General features: G+C 39.7%; 2 protein-coding genes across 4 annotated transcripts; both read left to right on the top strand.

Annotated features, from left to right (window-relative positions):
- Positions 1-700: 700 nt before the first annotated feature.
- spef2 (sperm flagellar 2) lies at positions 701-16,293 on the top strand. The gene is made up of 42 exons (XM_068311188.1): positions 701-932; positions 1,687-1,789; positions 1,974-2,226; positions 2,649-2,750; positions 2,979-3,055; positions 3,129-3,342; positions 3,634-3,822; positions 4,332-4,519; positions 4,767-4,935; positions 5,158-5,380; positions 5,528-5,601; positions 5,790-5,853; positions 6,013-6,053; positions 6,300-6,360; positions 6,523-6,563; positions 7,206-7,269; positions 7,432-7,472; positions 8,061-8,192; positions 8,295-8,398; positions 8,777-9,024; positions 9,155-9,206; positions 9,296-9,450; positions 9,713-9,883; positions 10,089-10,222; positions 10,377-10,504; positions 10,827-10,965; positions 11,073-11,210; positions 11,373-11,512; positions 11,784-11,844; positions 12,113-12,178; positions 12,278-12,401; positions 12,493-12,618; positions 12,801-12,939; positions 13,269-13,341; positions 13,575-13,731; positions 13,815-13,918; positions 14,114-14,296; positions 14,383-14,475; positions 14,691-14,861; positions 15,052-15,276; positions 15,529-15,651; positions 15,884-16,293. Exons 1-42 carry the CDS (start codon positions 875-877, stop codon positions 15,947-15,949), a joined length of 5,214 nt encoding a protein of 1,737 aa, XP_068167289.1. The 5' UTR covers positions 701-874; the 3' UTR covers positions 15,950-16,293.
- Positions 16,294-16,819: 526 nt separating this feature from the next.
- On the top strand, positions 16,820-20,806 carry LOC137593007 (UDP-glucuronosyltransferase 3A1-like). Of its 3 annotated transcripts, XM_068311564.1 has the most exons (10): positions 16,820-17,319; positions 17,559-17,660; positions 17,770-17,890; positions 18,089-18,252; positions 18,446-18,610; positions 19,030-19,238; positions 19,416-19,561; positions 19,752-19,837; positions 20,151-20,370; positions 20,467-20,806. In XM_068311564.1, exons 1-10 carry the CDS (start codon positions 17,238-17,240, stop codon positions 20,732-20,734), a joined length of 1,563 nt encoding a protein of 520 aa, XP_068167665.1. In that variant the 5' UTR covers positions 16,820-17,237; the 3' UTR covers positions 20,735-20,806. The 3 variants fall into 3 exon arrangements, 2 of the variants coding, with proteins under 2 accessions (XP_068167665.1, XP_068167664.1); XM_068311563.1 differs by having other exon boundaries at positions 19,030-19,561; XR_011035063.1 differs by lacking the exon at positions 19,752-19,837 and having other exon boundaries at positions 19,030-19,561; positions 20,467-20,562.
- Positions 20,807-21,075: the final 269 nt, after the last annotated feature.

Here is a 21,075-nt window from a genome sequence, read left to right as displayed (position 1 = left end):
CAGAAACTGCTCAGAATTTCAATATAATTTGCAGATTAATTAACAATTACATTAAAAAACATTGAAGAATGGTCAACCCTATACATTAACTGAAATGCAATTTTGTTTAATGTCAATAAAGTCATTTGCCTCGCTAATTCTGTTTGCAAGACATTTTTTCGGGTTCAACATCATCTCAGCGGACACTTAAGTCTCATGCGAAAAACCGTAAAACTTAACATGAGCATCTTAATATTTTTTTTCGGCTGTTCTTCGTGAGTGGAGGACAGTCTCGATCAAATTGAGTGAGAAATTCTTGCAGCCCTTTGAAATGTGTAGTTTTACATCTTTTATAAATTGATAAGCGCCGTATTACCCCAAAAATACTCGCCTTTTACTGGGAGCGCGTTTATAATCCTACTATGGCTATGTGATGGCCCGCCCTACCCAACCTATAATTAGCCTATCGTGATCTTCTCGCCCTAGTTGTAACCAATCACAAATTAACTTGTGTAGCCACGCCCAACAACCCAATCAACCAGGAAAAGAATTGCGAGTCAATCAGGCATTGGGGCGACTCATGTCGTCACCGTAGTACGAATAGAAATGAGGCGTATTCCTACCGCTCAGTTCCCAGTTGACGTGTCACCATAGCAACCGGACGCCAGTGGCGAAGTAAGTTTTTCATTGTACAGGGAAACCATGTTTCTTTACTGTGCACATGACAATAACCGCTTTGAAGCCTTTGGATCCTTTGAACACCGTTGGGATTCTTCACGCTTGCGACTGCTTTTCTGCGTTTATAATTGAACCAGAACGTCAAACTATTATCGTCTATCACGCAAATTACTAGATAAATTAGCGCAGTGCCCGAGACGACCTTTAAAGACGGAAGATGTCGGAAATATTGTGCAGGTGGCTGAACGACGAGCTGCGGCTGTCACAAGTCGTCGGTAAGTTTGACAAAGGCTGTGCCTCAGGCGGGTAGCCAGATAATAATGGGTTGTTTAGGGTTAGGGTACGTTAGTTAGTGTGATAGTTATTTAGTTAGTTTATTCATTCATTTAAATCCTGCCTGCAACAATATGTATATACTATCCAGCAGCTGATTAGTACAGTAGTTAAGTCGACTGACTTGAATGCAGGAGGGCGTAGGGTCGAATTCCGGTCAGGGTGAGCACTATCCAATCAACGTACTCAAATGCAGGAGGGCGTGGTTTCGAACCCAGAGAGAGAGGGAGAGAGAGGCCAATATCTACCGCAATAGGGTATATACTGTATATACAGTATATGTATATTATATATATGTAAATATATATATATATAAATATTATTTATCACAGAGGAAATTGTAAAATTTATGAAAGATGTTCGCTTGCCTAAATTTATTTTAATAAATGAATAGATGTGTTGTGTGTTGTACCAACACTGTTGTTCCATAGATAAAAGATAGTTATTTGTTTTAAAGACACTAAAGTGTTTTAACAGGTAAAGGTGTTCCTGTTTATAATACCTGAGACAGCCCAGTAGAGAAATAATCCACTTTTCAAAAAATTGGGGAAAAAAAGTAAACTTGATGGAACATTATGTCCAAAAAAATTAAGCAAGCACTTTTTTGGTTTAAGCACCATTGCGGATGACAACATGTTTAAAAAATAATGAATTCATGAATGTTTAAAAATAAAGATTTTATATTTATATTTTCAGAGCCAAAGAACTTTGCCAAGAATTTCTCTAGTGGTTACTTAATTGGGGAGGTTCTGCATAAATATCACCTACAGAAGGATTTCAGTATGTTTTCCAGAAAAGAGTAAGTTGTCCTTTTTTTAAATTTTACTCCACATTTCATCCATCCGTTTTAGCAAGATAGCTGGAACATTTTTCCAGTAATGCGTATTTGTATTTACTGGAAAAATATTTGAAGGTTGCATGAATCTCCAGCTAAAGCATTTGTTGTTTTGTAAATATTATTTAAGTTACACCTTTTTTCATAGCACCTCCACCTCCAGACTGAGTAACTTTACCCGCCTTGAGCCTACTCTCCAGTTACTCGGGGTCTCCTTTGACATGAAAACAGCCCAGGATCTGATGCAGGAAAAGGCGGGTGTTGCCACACACCTCCTTTACCAACTTTATGTTTTGCTTGAAAAGAAGAAGAAACCTCCAGGTGACAGGACAGCAACGGAAACCGTGCAGCCTGCAGCCAGTGCTACCCTGCGAAAGAAAGAGCGTGACAACTATTCTGATGTAAGGGGGCCTTAGATTATTATGTAGTATGTGTACTATCAACAGAATGTAGGTTGATAAATTTAGTTCTACACACTTTGATGCAGTAACTTTCAGTATACATGAAATACATTGCATTGCAGTATGCATTGAATTTGGTTTCTGATCCACCAATAAATGCTGATCAAGAGGAAGAAGTGCATCAAGCTGTTGTTGCACTCATGGCATCAACCTGCTTCTGTTTGAGCCATGCAGTGTTGTAGAGAAGCAAACACTGTGTGGATTTCTTTTCAGTTTGGGAAGAAAAGAACATGATTGTAATTATTTGTGGCACACGTTCAGGTACATTTGATCATTATTTGTTCATTATAGGTGCATAGTATTGTCATAAGTGTATCATTTGAGGCACAATGACTAAAAGTTACCAGGTCTCTATCATCCAGGTTCCCAAGCCGCTGTCCACCACTTTACAGCTCACCCGTACGAGAAAGAAGCAGCAGCAGCAGCAGCAGCAGCCGCACCAAAAAAGAGCACAACAAGCACAGGTAGAGTATGAACCAGGTTAAATATGAACGTGATATTTTTACCAACACCAATTTGATTGCTTAGTGTTTGCTCACACAGGTTAAAATATAGTTCTTTGTTCACAACGTTTGGTATTGAATGAAAATGGCCTGACATCTAAATAAAAGTTCTCCAATCAAGAAAACAAAAAAGTGGCAGGTTTTTTTTTTTGTCTTTTTGCTTGATATAATTCTATTTTAACCCCACAGACCGTCCAGACCGAAATAGCTCAGTTTGAGAAAAACAGGAAGAAATTGGGTGCTTATGCTTTTGCTTCCTCGTCAAGGTGAGGGACAAGGAAATGCCATATAAATATTTATTTATTAGGGTGTTCTTATATGTTTACTTTTTTTCTCCAGTGATGAGTTTTCTCCTAGAGATTTAACTCTTACTTGCTGCAGCCGGAGCTATGACAACCGAGGAAGTGGGGCTAAGGCGGTCTTCCAGTCCAGTAAGAAGTACATAGAGGATATTAGACAGAGGTTACAAGAGAATACAGCAGCTCGTGAGCAGAGAGAGAAAAGAATCGACAGATTCCTGGCACAGCAGCGTAAAGTCCATGAGGCTCATGAGGTAAAACTGATCTTCCTCTCCCACAGAGAAATCTTACTTTATGATACATACAGAGATGTAGGTTCAGCATGTATTTGACACACTTTGTTACAATATGCTTTCACCAGCTGATGACCATTTCACTTTTTATTTCTCTTCACTGTTTCTCTTCACATTTATTTAGATCTCCATTTATTTTGTGACAATATCAAAAATATTGTAAATTGATCCTACATAGTCTGTACTTTGTTCTTATTTCAATGCGAAATCAATCCAATCCAATCAATCATCCATATCTGCCTCATTCTGCAGGAGGCTTGGCATGAAGAGCAACTAGTTGAGCGTCTGACACGCCAAACTCAGCAGGAGCAGCGTTTAACAGCTCATCTCCTTCAGATACGTTGTGAGAAGGAGGTGATGCAGCAGAACCGCCTGTTCAGGGAACAACAGTACCAGCAACGGAGAGAGAGAGACTTCCAAGAAGCTCTGGAGAAGGAGGCGGTGAGATAGGATGAATAATGCAGAAGAAAAATCATCTGCATTCTCACTTTAAATCAGGCTGTATTAGCAGTTGTGTCAGCCAAGATACTTTCATGAATGCCTCACAAGGGACATAGTCTGTGGTCTTGCATGTTTCCAGTGTTACATATATAGTGTGTTGTAGCATGGTGTGGTCCTGGTGGAGAAGCCATTTACTCTGAAAAGAAAAAGATTTTTTTTTTCAGGAAATGTTTTAGAGAGAAAGTTGTTTGATTAGATGTACTTGTATTTGATAATCACTCTTAATCCTATGTCTACTATACAGAATCCTTTCTGACTCTTTTCTGCAATCTCCAGTATCAGTGATCAATAGATTGAAAACTTATAGTAATTGTGTGTTATGCACACAAAAAAACTACGTCCCATATTTCACTGTCAATAATTAATTAATATAAAAATTCTAATTAGCAGAATAATTTGTGCAAAGCCTTCTCCAATTATTCCATCTGTCTGATCGGGGTCTGGTGCAGGCTTTGGCTCAGCAGTTTAAGTTGGAACGTGCCGAAGAGGTCAGAAAGGAACTTGAATTCTCCACGAAGGTTGCTGCTCAGCGAGCTAAGAAGAAACGCAAGAAGCAATTTAACACCTGCCAGAACATTTTGCTGCAAATAGTGGACTTGGCCACCAAGATTGGAGAATATCGGCTGCTCACTGGAAAGTATGTTACACTATTACTTTAAATAGTGCATTACAATATGTAGACAGTAGTCAAGCTTAAACTTCTTCAACAGTCATTTAATGAATGTGATGAATTAAGATAAAGGGAGTGATATAAATCTGCAATGTCTGCAGAGCTTCTTTCTTTATCCGCTGTATGTCATCATTCACTTACCTGGTATACATTAAATTATGAGCTCCACTAATGAAACCAAATGCCTCCTGTCATTTTCTGCTGTCATGTCCAGTTTGATTCCAAACAAGTTGATGAAGGAGTGGATGGAGCTGTTGCTCAAAGGACTTCCTCTTTATGAGCCGAGTAAGATCCAACCAGGGTCTGACTTCTCCACCCCATCAGACCCTGTAGAACTTAAGAAGCAGGAGACACTAAATAACCAGGACTATGATGAATACACTGTGAGTTTGAGACATGAGTGCATTGTTTTGATGTCTTGCCTGCACATTCGAGTGTAGTTTGTATGGGCACTGAATATGTGGCTTAACTCACAAATCCTGATTTTGTATCCACGATTAAGTGACGTAAGGAAAGCAAACCAAACTAGATGATGTTCATCCTGAACTGAAGCTCTGAGTTGTCAATACTGTAGATTTGTCTTAACCATGCATTATGTTTGTCAGAACATGGTAGGTGATTGGGCATGGCCAGAGGAAGCAGGTGAGCCCAAATTACCTCCAACCAACAATGACATACTTGGACACGTTATTGGGCGACTAAGGAGCATTACTCCTCGACCACGCTCTGCCTCCTCCGTGGCCCCATTTCCTCAATTTAAACTTAAGGCCTGTGTCCTAGGCAAGTTTTGCTCTGGCAAAAGCACCTGCCTGTCCAAGATTGCTAAAGGTAGACATCTTGAAATATGAACGCAACAAACTAAACACAAACACAATTTCACATCTATTATTATGTATTAACTGAAATAGGTTATGGAATAACGTTGTCTGACTTCCATGTTGCTGAGTATACTGTATGTGTTGTTTTGTGCTTTAGACCATGGCATCCATATATTATCAGCTGACAAACTGATTGATGAAGCACTGAATGCCCACAAAAATGGAGAGGAGGTTAGTTGGATACAGTTCACTAACATCACTGCATTTGATCTTGTCACACACTTCAATTTTTCAGGACCTTAAAGTCACGCTAGTCTCAATTTTCACTGCATACATTCTATAAACCACTTATATACCTGACAACAAACTGATCAGAAACATTTTGCATTTATAACAACATTTTTGGAAAAATTTCACAGGTCACACAGCAGCAGCAGGAGAACACTGAACAGCGTCTTCCGTTCTCCACATCATTGGAACCTGGTGAGTTACTGAATCCAGCAGGATTTTATTCAGTGCTATGTTAAATTCCACAATACTGTATGTGTTTATCTGCATACAGTGAAAGTGTATTGCAATGCAAATATTTCACACTGATATGTATTTAATGTGATACATGGTAAATGTTATTTTGTTTTGCAGCAGCTGAAACTCAAGAGAAAAATAGCAATACTGACATAGAAGTAAGTAATTATTTTTTGGAGAGAATTTTAATAAACAACTGAAGTTAGGATTTTTTTTCCTCCACATTGTAAAATACTACAAGATGTATTTATTTTTATTCGTTTGTATGTTTGTTTGTTTGTACTATTTTTGCTCCACTTAAACTCTTTTACTGATCACCACGAAAATGCTTAGAAGCATTGTCGCAAATAAGTTGCAACAATGCATTTTGCCATTTTTAACAACATTTTGGAAAACATTCACAGGTCACACAGCAGGAGGAGAACAGTGAACAACCCCTTCTGTCCTCCACATCACTGAAACCTGGTGAGTTACTGAACATAGCAGGATTTTCTTCTGTACTGTGTAAAATTCGACATTACTGTATTTATTTTTTGGCATGTTGTGAAAGTGTTTTGCAATGCAAATATTTCACACTGATGTGTATTTCATGCGACACATGGTAGTTGTTATTTCATTGTTTTGCAGCTGCTGAAACTCAAGAGAAAAATAGCAACATGGACATAGGCGTAAGTAATTCATTTTTGGACAGAATCCAGATAAACGACTGAAGTTAGGATTTTTTTCTCCACAATTTAAAATATTGCAAGATTTTTTTATTTTATTTTTTTATTTATTTAATTAATTAATTTGTACAATTTTTGCTCTACTTAAACTCCTTGCCTGATCACCATGAAACTGCATGGAGCAGTCGGCATTGTCGAAAACAAGTTGTCGCTGAATGTTGAAGTAGATCTGAAATGGGGTAAAAAAAACAACCCTGAGACAAACCTCAAAGGGTAGCCATGTGACATGAAAAGTTACACTAGATTTCTATGAACGTGATCAGAAATGAGCCTTGGAGATGGGAATGTGTTTGTTTTTTTTCGTTGGGAGGAACGGGACATTCTGAGTCAGTGTTTTGTCAACGACAGCATTTATGAGCTCAAGGTGTTGCTTTTCATCTTGGAAGAATCAAAATTAAGGTTCTGCTCAGAACAATACTAGAACAATACTACTTACATGGCATCTATGTATTATCAGCTGACAGGACCTTAAAATCACGTTAGTCTCAATTTTTACTGCATAAACCACTTGCTTTTAAAATACCTGACAACAAATTGATCAGAAACATTTAGCACTTATAATTACATTCTGGAAAACATCCACAGGTCACACAGCAGCAGGAGGAGAACAGTGAACAACCCCTTCCGTCCTCCACGTCACTGGAACCCGGTGAGTTGCTGAACCCAGCAGGATTTTATTCTGTGCTGTTTCAAATTACACAACACTATATGTATTTTTTGGCATGCAGTGAAAGTATATTGCAATGCAAATATTTCACGCAGATGTGTGTTTATTGTGATACATGGTGATTGTTATTTCATTGTTTTGCAGCTGCCGAAACTCAAGAGAAAAATAGCAATATCGACGTAAGAGTAAGTAATTATCTGGATAAATGACTGAAGTGAGGGCTTTTTTCTCCACATATTAAAATATTGCAAGACTTGACATTGTTGCAAATAAGTTGCCGCTGAATGTTGAAGTAGATCTGAAAACGGTTAAAAATAAAATAAATAATAATAAAAAACCCAAGGGAAGCCATGTCACTCAAAAAGGTACACTAGATTTGGATGAAACTGTGATCAGAAATGAGCGTTGGAGATGGGAATGTGCTTTTTACTGTTGGGACGAAGGGGGCATTCTGAGTCAGTGTTTTCTCTACGACAGCATTGGTGGGCTTTAGGTGTTGGTTTTCAGGTGCTGCTCATTTAGAACAATACAGTACTACTTAGGGAACCCATATGAGGGAATGTACAGCTTCCATCCATCCATTTTCAACCGCTTCATATGCTGTGGCGGAGAGCTGAAGCCTATCCCAGCTGACTGAGGGCGTAAGGCAGGGGAAACACCAGGTGCAACGCTAGTGCGGAGCCACACAGAGACAAAGACAACCACATCCACACACACTCAGTCCAACGGTAAATTTGGAACGGCAAATTAACCTGAAGTGCATGTTTTTGGAGGTGGGAGGAAGCCGGAGAACCTGGAGAGAACCCACGCAGACACAGGGAGAACATGCAACCTCCGCACAGAGCGGGACTCTAACCCGGAACCGCCTTGCTGTGCGGCGACAGCGCTACCCACTGCGCCACCATGTACAGCTTTTATTGAATACTATATTAATTAGACACATAGAGTTGTTTTTTTAAAAATTTATAAATACTAAACCCTGGTACCTGTATCTGTCCCTCACTCAGCTGTCTGCCCGTGCAAAGCTTGGAAAAACTGTAGAAAAAGAGCTGAGGAGAGGAAGTTCTGTCCCAAATGAGCTGTTAGTGAACATTATAGTAGAGGCTATCAGGTAAGCACATAACCCACGTGTTTCGAGCTCAACACACACATTTTTCTGTGTAACTGTAATGTTTGTGACTTGAATAAGTAAAAAAAATTCATTTTTTTAACATTAAGGAGTAGTTACATTTATGTTACATTACATTGAGTTACATTTATTAGTTACATCCGACCCTTTGAGGACAGCCGTTATGCTGATGTAGCCCTCAGTGAAAAAGAGTTTGACACCTCTGACATAACCTGTATTGCTTTAAAGATATAGCCAGATGTTTAATTTTTTATCATATGCAATGCTTTTCACATCTCCACAGTCAATGATTCCAGGACATCTCAATGATATGTATATGGTCAAAATCATGTCTCATCAGTAAAATATCTCCTTATTTAGGCAGATTCCAGCCCAATCAGGTTGGATTCTGGATGGTTTTCCATCAGACATCACCCAGGCCCACCTGCTAGAGGAAGCCCTTTGTGATTCTGTAGATGTCAGGGCTGTTGTTATAGACGACAGAGTAAGCCTCGCTGTTGATCCAAATCCACCTAAACCTCCACACCCACCAGCTCCTGCACTGGACCTGGTTCTGCTGCTGGATGTCCCGGATGAATGTGCAGTCAGACGTGCACTCAGTCTCACGGGTACATAATACTGACTATGCATCTGTAAAGCAGCCATATACTATGGTCGATATAGGTTGTAGTAACCAGTCAAATGGAAATGAATGGTTGTGTGTTCATGGGGTTGTCTTTGCTTATTAACCCGGTACAGATTCTCTTGCTTTCACTGACAAGACCTTGTATCTGGCGCAAATGCAACACAGGTAACACAGAAAAGTAAATAGAGATATAACTGACATCAATACATTTCTACTTAAGTCTGTGTAATATCTAATATTTTTTCCCTGTCAAGGATCAACACTTTTCAGGACACTTTGCCCAAACTAGAGACGTGGTTTGGTGCTCATCAGAACATTTTAGCCCGTGTGGATGCAGATGTAGAGGAGGAGAAACTTTACCTAAAGGTGGAGTCTGTCCTGCAACAAGTTATGGTGAAGATAGAGGAAGGTAAGTGGATGTCATTTTTAGAGTTTGTGGATGTTATAAGATTTTTATTTAAGAAACTGATTTAGCCCACTCTAAACCAGTTTCTTAATTGTTCCATCAAATAAAAGTACAGTAATAAATAAGGTTTGAGTAAAGTTGTAATTTTTCAGCATCAGTGATGAAATCCCATTTGTTTGCTTTTATGGAATTTAGTAAACAATATCTCCTCCCTCAGAAAAACGCAATATTTTTTCAACATTATTCTGACATGCCTCCTCTTCAGCTCGTGCTCCCCCACTTGCTGAAGATGTAGTGTTGGACAATCAGAATATTCCAGAATCCTACTCTTCAGCCACATCTCCGCCTATTGACCAACCTCCGCCCCTTGAAGATGAAGCCTCTGGCCAGAACGAATCCCATTCAAATCTTAATGCGGACCAAGACTCCCATAGAGGTGACTGATCTGTAATTCACTTGTGGATTACACATTTTAATTGTTATTTGGTTTCAGAGAAATTCTTTTTAAAATAGAGGATTGATAAACATTGTGGGCTGTACATGCACAAAATAAGTATTATCAATTTTGTTGGTTGTAGTGATTATTTTAATTTTACTGTATATGATAGCACTGATTTATACATTGACTGTCTTCTCAACAGAGCTCTCAAGGAGGATGTCCTCCTCCTCAGAGACTCTTGAGGATATTCAGGGGGTCACCGACAACTCACCGGAGTCGGCCTCTCCTTGTCCGGGGTCATCCAGCTGGGTCTATGTGGATGAACCCATTCCCCCAGTAAGACACCAAAAAATCTGAATGACATGCATGTCAACATGTAAATACAATGGTATTGCGTGAAAATGCATGTTCCACCACTTTGTGGAATTTTTTTGTCTCATCGTTTTCAGTGTGAACCTGACTTTTCGTATCTTCCCTTCCTCATCCCTAGGATATCCCAGAGTACCTTTGCTTCCACTGGAACATAATGTGTGACTCTTATGTGAACAACATTAAGATAGTGATGCAGCAACTACGCTCACAACGCAATGCCATTACTCATCACCTATACAACATCAGGTACTCATACAGGCTTTAGAAGGGGTGTCAACATGGTTTATTTCATGTAGTTCATGAAGCACAAACATTTGCCTGAACAGCTAAAATTATAGCTGCAGAGTCAGTGTTAATGTTGAACTTAGTGATAATAATTAGCTTCTGATTACAGTATCACAATGTCACAGGTTGTCGTGGTTAAGGTTACTTGAGTCACAACAAGATGTGTCCCAAACGTTGATATCATCCGCTCCTGAATGACAGAGGAAAAGTATGTTTCTCTGGTGAACATGATAGTTTTTTAGTATGTAATTGTGATATGCGTCTGGGTTCCTTATATCTGTAGAGAGGAGTACAAGCATTATCTGGGACATCCACACCTGAAGCAGGAGTTAGTGTTGCAGTGGCAGAAAGACTTCAACAGCTTCTACGATGATATGAGAGAAGATGAGGAAACTAAAGCAGAGCTGCATCTGAGACTGGATGTGAGGAGAATTTGTAATTTAATACAAATATTTTTCCGACTGGTCACAAAAATGAAAAATAAAAACAAAAATGTAGAATATATGGAGATACTCTAACATATCTACAGGAGCTGTGTGAACGTCTGTGGGACATAGGTGACAAGCGTAAGGAGGAGAATGAGCAGGAGAAGGATGCTGTCATGGGTGAAGGCTGGTTGGAGGAACACACCATGGTCTTCATCAACCACCACTCTGTACTCATGCAGGTGATTTCCTTTCAACCACTTTTAAAACTTGAATTACAGATTATCGCTTTCATTTTTGTATGAATGACCACTTAATTTTTATGGTCTACAGGTGTTTTGAATGTATTTTACTTTTCTTTTCACTGTGATTTAACATAACCTGTGATTATTTGTATGGCGTAGGTGGAGTTGGACCGCTTCCAGATCACACTCTCTATTCTCAGGGTTTACTATATGTGCATGTACAACCAGATTCTCCCTGAACAACACCCCAACTTTGGATGTATTCCCCTACTAAACACCCCAGTAATTGAAGATCAGGGGTAAGCAACACTATTAATAGCAACCTACGAGTGTCATCATAACAGATGGTTGATGGAAAATGAATGCAGAAGGTTAAAGCATTGTTTTTCCACCACTGCTGGACCGGTGGGTACAAGAGTGAATGACAAAGAGGAAAATGTCATTGTAAGGGAGTAACACTACGGTTTGTAGTTATGAAATGTCTGTTATCATCTTCTAATACTTCATATACTCCCCAACTTAATAATGTGTACACCGTAAACTCTTCTGCTCTGGTATTTCACCTTCCAGGCACCCTGACTCTCCTAACGGAGATTCCAACAACGACCAGGATCCAACAGAATCTGTCAAAGTCAGTTCAGATCACACACTTGATGTTTTCAATCATTTTCCGTTTTTCTCAGGGTTTTTTGAGAGTTTTTGTCAATCTAATTCAACTGTTATTTTTGTAGGATGTTAAATTCTAACTTTATTTATTTTATATTTGATGTATCACTTATCAATAGCTTAAAATCAATCTTGTTATTATATTAACGTATAATTAAATGTTTTTATTTTTCGCGATTTTCAAAAATGATATTTTATAATTAATGCTGATGTGGTAAGACGTCTTTTGTTAGCTCCAGCTCCCCCATGAGAAACTGGTGTCAGACTATGAGGAGGCAATCGCAAGAATCAGCAAACTGGTAATACTCTCTGTGTGAGATTTTGTATGAGTCTTGCCTAATGGTATATATAAAAGAATATTGATTTATCCAGTTCTGACTTGTTTGGGATGTGATTAGGTGTGTGCAGAAGTCCAACAAATGGAGGCAAAAGAGCAGGATGACAAAATGCAAGAGAAGGAGTCATCAAAGAACTCTGGGAATGCAAAGAAAGCCAAGGGGCAATCATCAAAAAAACAGAAAGGCATGTTTTCTGATAAACAAGAACACAATGGAGAGATGTTTCAGCAGACATTCTACACACACCATTATCACCCTGCCTATTTTTTCTGTAGGTCAGCCATCGTCAAATCGAGGGCCCAGCCCTGCAGAAAGTGATGACAAAACTTCAGAGAAGGGTCAAGATCAAGAAGTTATAAAGAAAATCCTAAAAGAATATGTGGCTGCACTGAATCATGAAGGTATGGAAACACATACTTCATATGGGTTCATTCTGGTCTGCAGGTGTGTGTGTGTGTGTGTGTGTGTGTGTGTGTGTGTGTGTGTGTGTGTGTGTGTGTGTGTGTGTGTGCGTGTGTGTGGCAGGATGTGTGGGGGGAGGACATTATACTGATTGTTCTATGGTCGTACATGTGTTTTCCAGAAAATGCAGCCAAGGTGCGCATCACTCTAGTGAAAGGTCACGGTCTGGCGATGGTGCAGTCATTGAAAATCAGAGCTGAAAAAACTTCAAGCTGCACGCAGAAATGGCTAGAAGAACATTATGTTGCTGAAATGCAGAGGTACGACAGTACAAGTGGGAGTTTTCCCATTTAGATGGCTATTAATGTGAATGTTTCCAGCATGTTTTCATTGCCATGTTGTGTCACTATATGCTTATGTATATTTAGGTTCCCTGAAAGCATTACTTTGACCAAAGTGTCAATGCTTTTAATTCTTAATTGGCAAAAATATAAGAAAACTTTGCTCCAGGGGTTTTTTTTCCTTCAGAATATAAAAATACAAAATCTGTTTATCACACATTCAAGTCAGGGATTTGTTATTAACTAAACATGGGCAACACTGACATTAAACATACTGTGTCAAACATGAATACTTCTCCTTTCTCTAGTATTGAACAACTGACAGAAGTGGTTCGACATCACATAGAGACTGGTGCTAAGTTGCAGAATGAGCTGGTTTTGGTATGAGAATATACTTAATATCATAATTGTAATAATTCACTAATATTGATGGGTATCCACCCCCGAGGGTAATGATGTGATGTTCATTACTTACAAGGTAGCTCTCTCGCTGTTTCCTTGGTTATAAGATAACTGCCGAATGAAATCTAAAGTTTTATGCAGATTATGACATAGAATAATAGGCCATCATTTTCATTTTTCCATTTTAAGATACTCTTTATTCTTTTTTCCAGGACTGTACTGACTTTTACCTGCATGGAGGTCACCACATGGTGGCTAGCCCCCTTCCCCCTCCACGCCCGCCTTGCCTGGAGAAACCCATGCTGTCTACGCCAACCATCAGTCAGTTAGAGTCACTCCACCATCAGTTCCACACAGTGGCTCCATCAGGTCCATTTATCCTTCTATCATTTTATCCATCCACCCGTTAATTCGTCTGTCTAACATTTACTACCTTCTTTTATGACTTTCAGGCCTCATGTCCATGTTACAGTTCTCAGTTTTGCTCAGAGATATTGTTTCAGTTAACATGGGAGACGCGTTGCCTGAGCCCTGGATCAACAAGAGTGAAACACAGGTAGTCTTCACAGCATGCCAGAAAATAAAAACACAAACTTGGTATTCATTTTCACTTTTTTTTTTAATAGCATGAGTAATCTTCAGACAGAATGAAATACAATTAGAAAATAAATTACAATAAGACAAAGCAAATACAGAAAAAAAAATTTTTTTTAAAAAGAAGAAAGGAAAAATCCTTGTTTCCCATTAACAGGTGATGGAGATTGTGTGTCTGCTCAAGGATGAGTGTGACCTGATTGACTGGCGTCGTTTTCTGCTCAGTGCTGCCCTCCCCTGGCCATTTCCCTCCTTAACACAGCTGCTGGTCGTGTTACAGCAGTTCAAAGCAGCAGATGTTGACAGCACAGGCTTTATAAACAGCGATCAGTACCTTCAAGTTAGTTATTACATACTTTACATAATATGAATATTTTCACGTGAATAGAAAGAGTAACCTGCTTGTCTGTGATCCTTTCTCTCCAGACTGAGTTGTGGTTTTCCGGTGGTGGTGTGCATCCTGTCCCTGAGGACCCCACTGAACCTCTGCCTTATGACCGTCTGGCTAACCTACACAAGGTAGACTCTCTGAGACCGTGTGATTTCAAGTCAAAGTAAACTCTGCCCTGTCTATTCAGGAAATTCACATGATTTTAGTACATAAATAATATGAAAGATTTGATAGGGAATTAGACAAATAATCATAAAAGAAAAGAACATTATTATAAAATTACTTTTCAGCTATGTCCTATGTAATTAATGAAATGTGTCCTTTGTCAATTCTTTCTTCTTAGTTCTTTTTCATGCTGTTTGCGGACCAGTCTTCATCGCCCCCTCACGTGGAGTATGTTTCCATGCTGCAGTACTTTGCAGCTGACCCCCACCCTAAACAGGGCTTCATCAGAGCCCTTAGTATCATCTTGGGTCAAAATCTCAAGCTCTCCTCTCCGGATCACATTACCAAGGTGAGCTAATTAATGCACAAAAAAATAATGACATTTACACTTGTTTTTAATTACAAAATAATTTAATGTTGCTCACCTCCTGCCGTCAAAAAACATTATTTTCTGTGTTTTCTGTATTATGTCTTCGGAAAGTAGATGTATTTTTAACAATAATGGAAACAAATGCACATCAACAATTCTCTCTGTGTAGCATGTCCAGTCAATGCCCACTATAGAAGAGGCTGTAGTACTCTCCTCCTCAGAACATGATAGTAAGGACAAGGAAGAAGAAATTCCAGGCGTATCAGTCATTTCAGGAAAGGAACAGGAAGTTTCTATACCGGCTCTCCTTGATGTCATCTGCCACAAAATCACGAGGATGAAAGAAGGGCAACCCCTCCCTCCAGGCTGCCTGAGTCAGGAGGAGCACAATGAGGTATCGCTGCACGAAGGGTTTGATTAGGAGTTCACAGAAAAACATGAATGAATGGTTGAATTAATGATGGGGGAAAAAAAGACTAAATCCAAAACTAATCATGAGTAGTTTTAAATCCCTGTTTCTGTGAGTTTGAAGCCGGCTTAAGGCGCTGGGGTGTATAATGCATTTTTAAGCGTAATGATCAATCATCAATCTTGATTAAAACAAAACTTTTCCTTCTTGTTGATCCTGTTTGTCGCTGCTTTCTAGCACCTGGTGCAAGTATTCAGAGAGCTGGGGTACGAACCTGAGGAGCACATCCCCTTCTCTGTTCTCTGTCAGCATCCTTTCATTCAGGGCCTGATGGATACATCAGTACAATACCAGCTTGTAGTAAGACCCGTCTTCATTATTGTTTCTGAAATTAAATATCAGATAAAAATGTAGAATCAGCCCTCCGTCATCTGCTGCTCACCATCATGTGCATTAATGCTGTCATTGCTCATTTTTGGAGCTTAGAAACCTGGAGGATGATTCATCTTCATCTTTCATCTCCCCTCCCTCCTCACGGTTTGCATTCTGTCTTTCTTTGTCTCGCATTTACTTCTGTCTCTTTGTCTTTTAGGACATTCACAGAGTGCTCCTAGCCAATCAGGGTTTGGGAGAGCCAAACAGCTTGACGCCTTCCTGATTAATACGACGTTCCAGTAAACATACTTCTCGATGTGTCTCAAATATCATGAAACAAGTCTTATGAAACACACAAAAACATACGGACAAAAGATCTAATTGTGAATTGTCATTTCACTAATGTTCCACATATTGCTGAACTGCCTTATTCAAGTAATCAATAAACAGTTTTGCTCCTATAATGACTTTAAGTGGATTGAATTGTCTAAAACAGATGGTTTGAATGGCCATACGATGGACAATGATGGCAGGATTGACCTTTCTCACTCATTTTTCCCCTGATACACTCCAGCAGTTCTTCTGACTGATTTGTTTTTCTAATGGCCTCGCCGACACTGAAGCCGACCGCTGTGGCTACAATGAGTGCATTGTCCAGGTTAACCTACATGTCAAGCCTGACTTGCCAGCAACAGCCCGCCCAGCAGTCCATCACAGCGTATCACAGTCACTGCTGCTTGTCAGCCAGTCAGGTTAATGTGCATGCATTTAGAAAATATTAACACAATAATCACACAAATAAATAAAGTTAACTTAACATAATGTTAACTCGTGGGGTTTTTTTTTCTGAAGACAAAACAACAAATTTTGTTATTTTGTTATGCATTATTGATCTACATCAATCTATATTAAGAAAAAATGATTTCTGGTTCTTTGATGGTCTGTTTTATGTCTCCATCACCAAGACAGGATAACCCCTGTTAACATTTCATTTGTCTAAGTTAGTGTGGGGGCATGAAGCATCCCCCACCCCCTGACTCAGGGCTCTTTCTCTTTCCCTCCCATTCATTAATGCTGCAGGTCCAGGGCTGCTGGACTTCTCAGAGTTTAACTTTGAGATTTACTCTCGAAGATTTTTATCCAAAGCGTCCGGAATTATATGGAATAAATCAGCTCCTTTAGATTTAGATGACCACAAATACTGGCAGTGCTCAAGCTTTACCAAATAAGCATTTTTTTTAACTTCCTCTTTATCAGTTTGACACGGCAGACTCCATCGAAGAGACTTTTCACTATTTGCTCAAACGGCTGCAATGAAAAGATGATTTTCTCTGTATTTTCCAGATATTAAGTCAAAGATCCTCCATGCTATTCTGATGATGGAGAAACTTTTCTAACAACCAGTTCCGCTTTAACACTCATCTGCACCTTAGGGATCAAGGCAGGCAGTTGTGTTTGAGGACTATTTTCTGACGAGGACTTAATTTTCAAGCAGGTTTTTTTTTTTTTTTTTTTTTTTATTTTGGAGGAGAAAGATTGTTTTAAGAAGACTTTGGTTGCTCATACATAACATGGGGATTACATGCTGGGCATTATCTCTTCTGGCTCTTCCCATGCTTCAGTCTGCCAAGATCCTGACTGTCTGTCTAATTGGTGAGTAGTGGAGCAGTGATTGTTAACGTTTCTTCTCCTCTCTAATAGAGGTATTGATTCTAACTACTGTTCAAAAATATGACAAGGAAATGCCTTCCAGTCAAGGAACTTTCCCCAATAACATACAGTAATAAAGGAAAGTTAATAGTCTTTAAATGAAAATATACTAGTAACCGCCTGAAGGAAGCGATCCACATATTCAGATTACTGACAGTGCAATTCTTTCTCCTCTCCCCCAGGAGGAAGCCACTACTTGTTACTAGATGAAATTTCTCATAACTTACACCTGCAAGGCCATGAGGTCCGCATGATCTTACAACTGGGCAACCCTGTAATAACAGGTAAAGTGTACTTACAGTAAATGCACCAGCATACCTATGCAGAAATATGTTGGGTACAGCTTCTGTCTTGTCCTTTTGATAAAGTGGTTCCTAAATCATTATGCTTCAGGTTTTTCCTACGCCGGCCGAGCAGACAGTTACCAGACGAGCACCTGGTCTTTAGGAGAAAAATACATCAAAGAATATAATGACTTTTTTCTGGAACAGCAAAAGCAATTTCTACTGGGGAGGTATCATGTAGATGTTATAAGATGCGATGGTATTGGTTCTGGTTTTCCATTTTCCATTTTGAAGCTCTGGAATTAAATTGTGATGATGTTCCCTGTTTTTGACCTGTGGACTTTCTTTTATTAATGTGAATATTTGAAAGCACTGGTTTATGACATGAGTCTAAATTTTATTTATCTTACCTTCTCTCCTTCTCTTAGGGAAAGCTTTACCAGCTTTCTAAAATTCATGGGGCACCTGTCCTATCAGTGTGACAAGCTGTTGGGAGATGAAACGATAATGACGTTCCTCCAGAAGGAGCGTTATGACATCACCATCCTGGATGCTTTCAACCCTTGTTCCTTCATCCTGGCATCCAAACTTGGTACATCTACTGTTTGTATAATCATCTTTTACATTGTAACAATACTATAGTAATATATAATTTGACAGTACCTTGACATGTATCTTATGTGAATGTGAAAGCTAATTCAGAGTGGTTTTATGCTTTTTCAGACACAGTGAATAAATCTGTAGACGTCCAAAGGTTTAATACACTTATTTTTTGGTTAATACAGGTGTCCGCTATATAGCCTTCTATCCTGGTGGTCTGAATGGTCCTCTGTCCATCGCTCTTCCCAGCCCATTGTCCTACATCCCAGTGTTCAGCTCTCGGCTGTCTGACCATATGAACTTCTTGGATCGAGCCCGAAATCTGTTCTATGCATTCTTTGCTCCTGTAGGTAAGAGTGGTGTCATATAGGAAATAGCATATAAGTTTGTGTGTGTGTGTGTGTGTGTGTGTGTGTGTGTGTGTGTGTGTGTGTGTGTGTGTGTGTGTGTGTGTGTGTGTGTGTGTGTGTGTGTACACAATAGTATACACAATAATACATCCCTCACTCATCACAAGGCATATAATTGGCAGTATTTTTAATTTCGGGATTTATGAAAAGCACGAGTTTAAAATGATAATTCTTCTGCTACCTCATTCTCCTCATTTATAATATGAGGACACATTATATATACACATACACATTGCAACTTAATTTCAGTGTAGTTTAATTCCTCCTGAAGGAACGCTATCTGTGTTTTTCAACTAGCCACTGAAAGCTACTATCGTCTAATGAGACATTGGTTATAATAATGTTGTCCTACATTAAAGGCCAGAAACTTGTATGGTCGGCATTTATGGAAGTAGCTGAACACCACTTGGATTCCGGCTCACCCCCCGGGGGCCTGGAGGAATTACATCAAGGAGCTGAACTCTGGGCCTTCAACACAGACTTTTCCCTTGAGTTTCCTCAGCCTCTCCTGCCCTGCACTGTGCTGGTTGGGGGTCTGCTGAACAAACATGCAAAGCCCACCGAGCAGGTCTGTCCTTTTGGTGCAGATGTCCAGATACATCAGACAGTCTCTGTGACCATTTCACTCCCCTTCACCTCTGAATTTTTATTAATTCCTAAGCACAACCACCTCTTTCTCGTCCTATGTTACTCAACACTCCCTGCATATTTCCTGCATTGTCTATACCCCAACTGTATCGATCAGGATCTTCAGTTGTGGATCTCTGGTTTTGGTGAAGCGGGTGTCATTGTGGTGTCTTTGGGATCAATGGTTTCCTCCATCTCTGTGGCCCCATTGCTGATTGAGCTGGTGGCTGGCTTCTCCAAGATTCCTCAGGGAGTCATCTGGAGGTAAAACAATGGCAATTAAAAAATGAAAATGAACATTCTTTGCCATATATTTAAAACACACATAAAAGAGAAAAATAATGCAGTATGAGTCTATTAAGAGTATAAAAACATTAAATTATCCCCCAATACTAACAAAAAGTGTTTTTGGGTTGCTATGAGGAATTTTTTAACCTGCACATGTTGCTAGCAGGTATGACCCCAAGCGATGGCCATCTCACCTGCTCAGACCTCCAAATATCAGGCTTGCTGATTGGCTGCCTCTGAATGACCTGCTTGGTAGGCATACACTCATGCACCAAAACACTATGCAAAAACAGAAAGACAGGTTACAGTGTAAAGCATAGTAAACTGCCAAAGGCAGTGAATTCTGAATTGTGGACTATCTGACAAGCGAAACAATGAACACCAAACAAAAACATCAACAGAGAGATGCCCCCTCTATCTTTTCAATAGTTAACGAAATACCATGAGGCAATGAAAATGGCTGTGTGAATGTGGGCACATCCTAACCACTGTCAAAACTCTAAGATATAGGACCGTGCTTTACCCAATAAGTCTTAATGAAATTTGTTTTTTGATTTTGTCTCAGGTCACAAAAAAACTCGACTCTTCATCACTCACGGTGGACAAAACAGCCTCCTGCAGGCGGTGTATCATGCTGTTCCAGTGCTGGCAATCCCACTGTTTGGAGACCAGTTTGATAATGTGGTTAGAGCTGAAACAAAGGGACTTGGCCTGAGCATCAAACCCTCACATGTCACCAGAGAGCTGCTCAACTCCACTATTCAAACACTCTTGCAGGACAGCAGGTATGTAAGTGGCGTGACTGGATAACAGCGGTGCTGGCGGAGTATAAAGGTGTCTGTACTAACTCTCTTTCTTCCACATTATTTTCTCTTTTCCAGGTTTAAGTCTGCAGCTTTGTATCTTAGTAGGATCCACAAATCCCATCCTATTGCTCCAAGCCTTCGACTTGTTCACTGGGTGGAACACATCCTGCGCAGTGGAGGTGGAAGTCATTTAAAATTGGCTTCACTGTCACAAACATGGTACCAGAGATGCTTGTTGGACCTGGGGCTGCTTTTCTCCATGGGGCTTGTTTTACCTGTAGTTCTCTGCTGGACTTTCTGTCGGAACAGTCGCAGCAGGGAACCGTGCAAAAAAAATCAATAGTTTCCCCAGGTGTTTCCTCTGAGGCCTGTCAGATGTATGTATGTGTCACATATTTCTGATTTTCATCTTGGACTTTTTTAGCAATATTAAAGCTTAATAGAAATATACTTTTAACCTTGTTTGTTGTAAGTCATTCATACAACTCACCATTGCAGACATAAAACAAAGTCATGATAACCTGATTACATGAGGATCTGGTCACTTCTGTGTCGCTTTTAGAGGCGGCTTGCAGTATTGCCGTAAATCGTCCTGTTTTTACGTGTCCCCACTCTGCCTTAGGGGGGCGCTGTGTCATTTGAAGAGCCTCTTGTCCACGAAAGGCATGTATCACATCTGCACGT

The sequence above is a fragment of the Antennarius striatus genome, chromosome 3 (assembly GCF_040054535.1).
Source record: "Antennarius striatus isolate MH-2024 chromosome 3, ASM4005453v1, whole genome shotgun sequence".
Taxonomy (NCBI): Eukaryota; Metazoa; Chordata; class Actinopteri; order Lophiiformes; family Antennariidae; genus Antennarius; species Antennarius striatus.
The sequence above is the reverse complement of the archived record's forward strand: the minus strand, read 5'-3'. Positions and strand labels throughout refer to the sequence as shown.

What these genes read in the sequence shown, in the direction of transcription:
- LOC137593007 (XM_068311563.1), top strand. Translation starts at nt 17,238, where the DNA reads ATGGGGATTACATGCTGGGCATTATCTCTTCTGGCTCTTCCCATGCTT. An exon ending in CCTGACTGTCTGTCTAATTG is followed by an intron (nt 17,320 to 17,558) that starts GTGAGTAGTGGA and finishes CCTCTCCCCCAG; the next exon opens with GAGGAAGCCACTACTTGTTA. An exon ending in CATCCTGGCATCCAAACTTG is followed by an intron (nt 18,253 to 18,445) that starts GTACATCTACTG and finishes TGGTTAATACAG; the next exon opens with GTGTCCGCTATATAGCCTTC.
- spef2 (XM_068311188.1), top strand. Translation starts at nt 875, where the DNA reads ATGTCGGAAATATTGTGCAGGTGGCTGAACGACGAGCTGCGGCTGTCA. An exon ending in AAGCTCTGGAGAAGGAGGCG is followed by an intron (nt 3,823 to 4,331) that starts GTGAGATAGGAT and finishes GGTCTGGTGCAG; the next exon opens with GCTTTGGCTCAGCAGTTTAA. An exon ending in TATCGGCTGCTCACTGGAAA is followed by an intron (nt 4,520 to 4,766) that starts GTATGTTACACT and finishes TGTCATGTCCAG; the next exon opens with TTTGATTCCAAACAAGTTGA.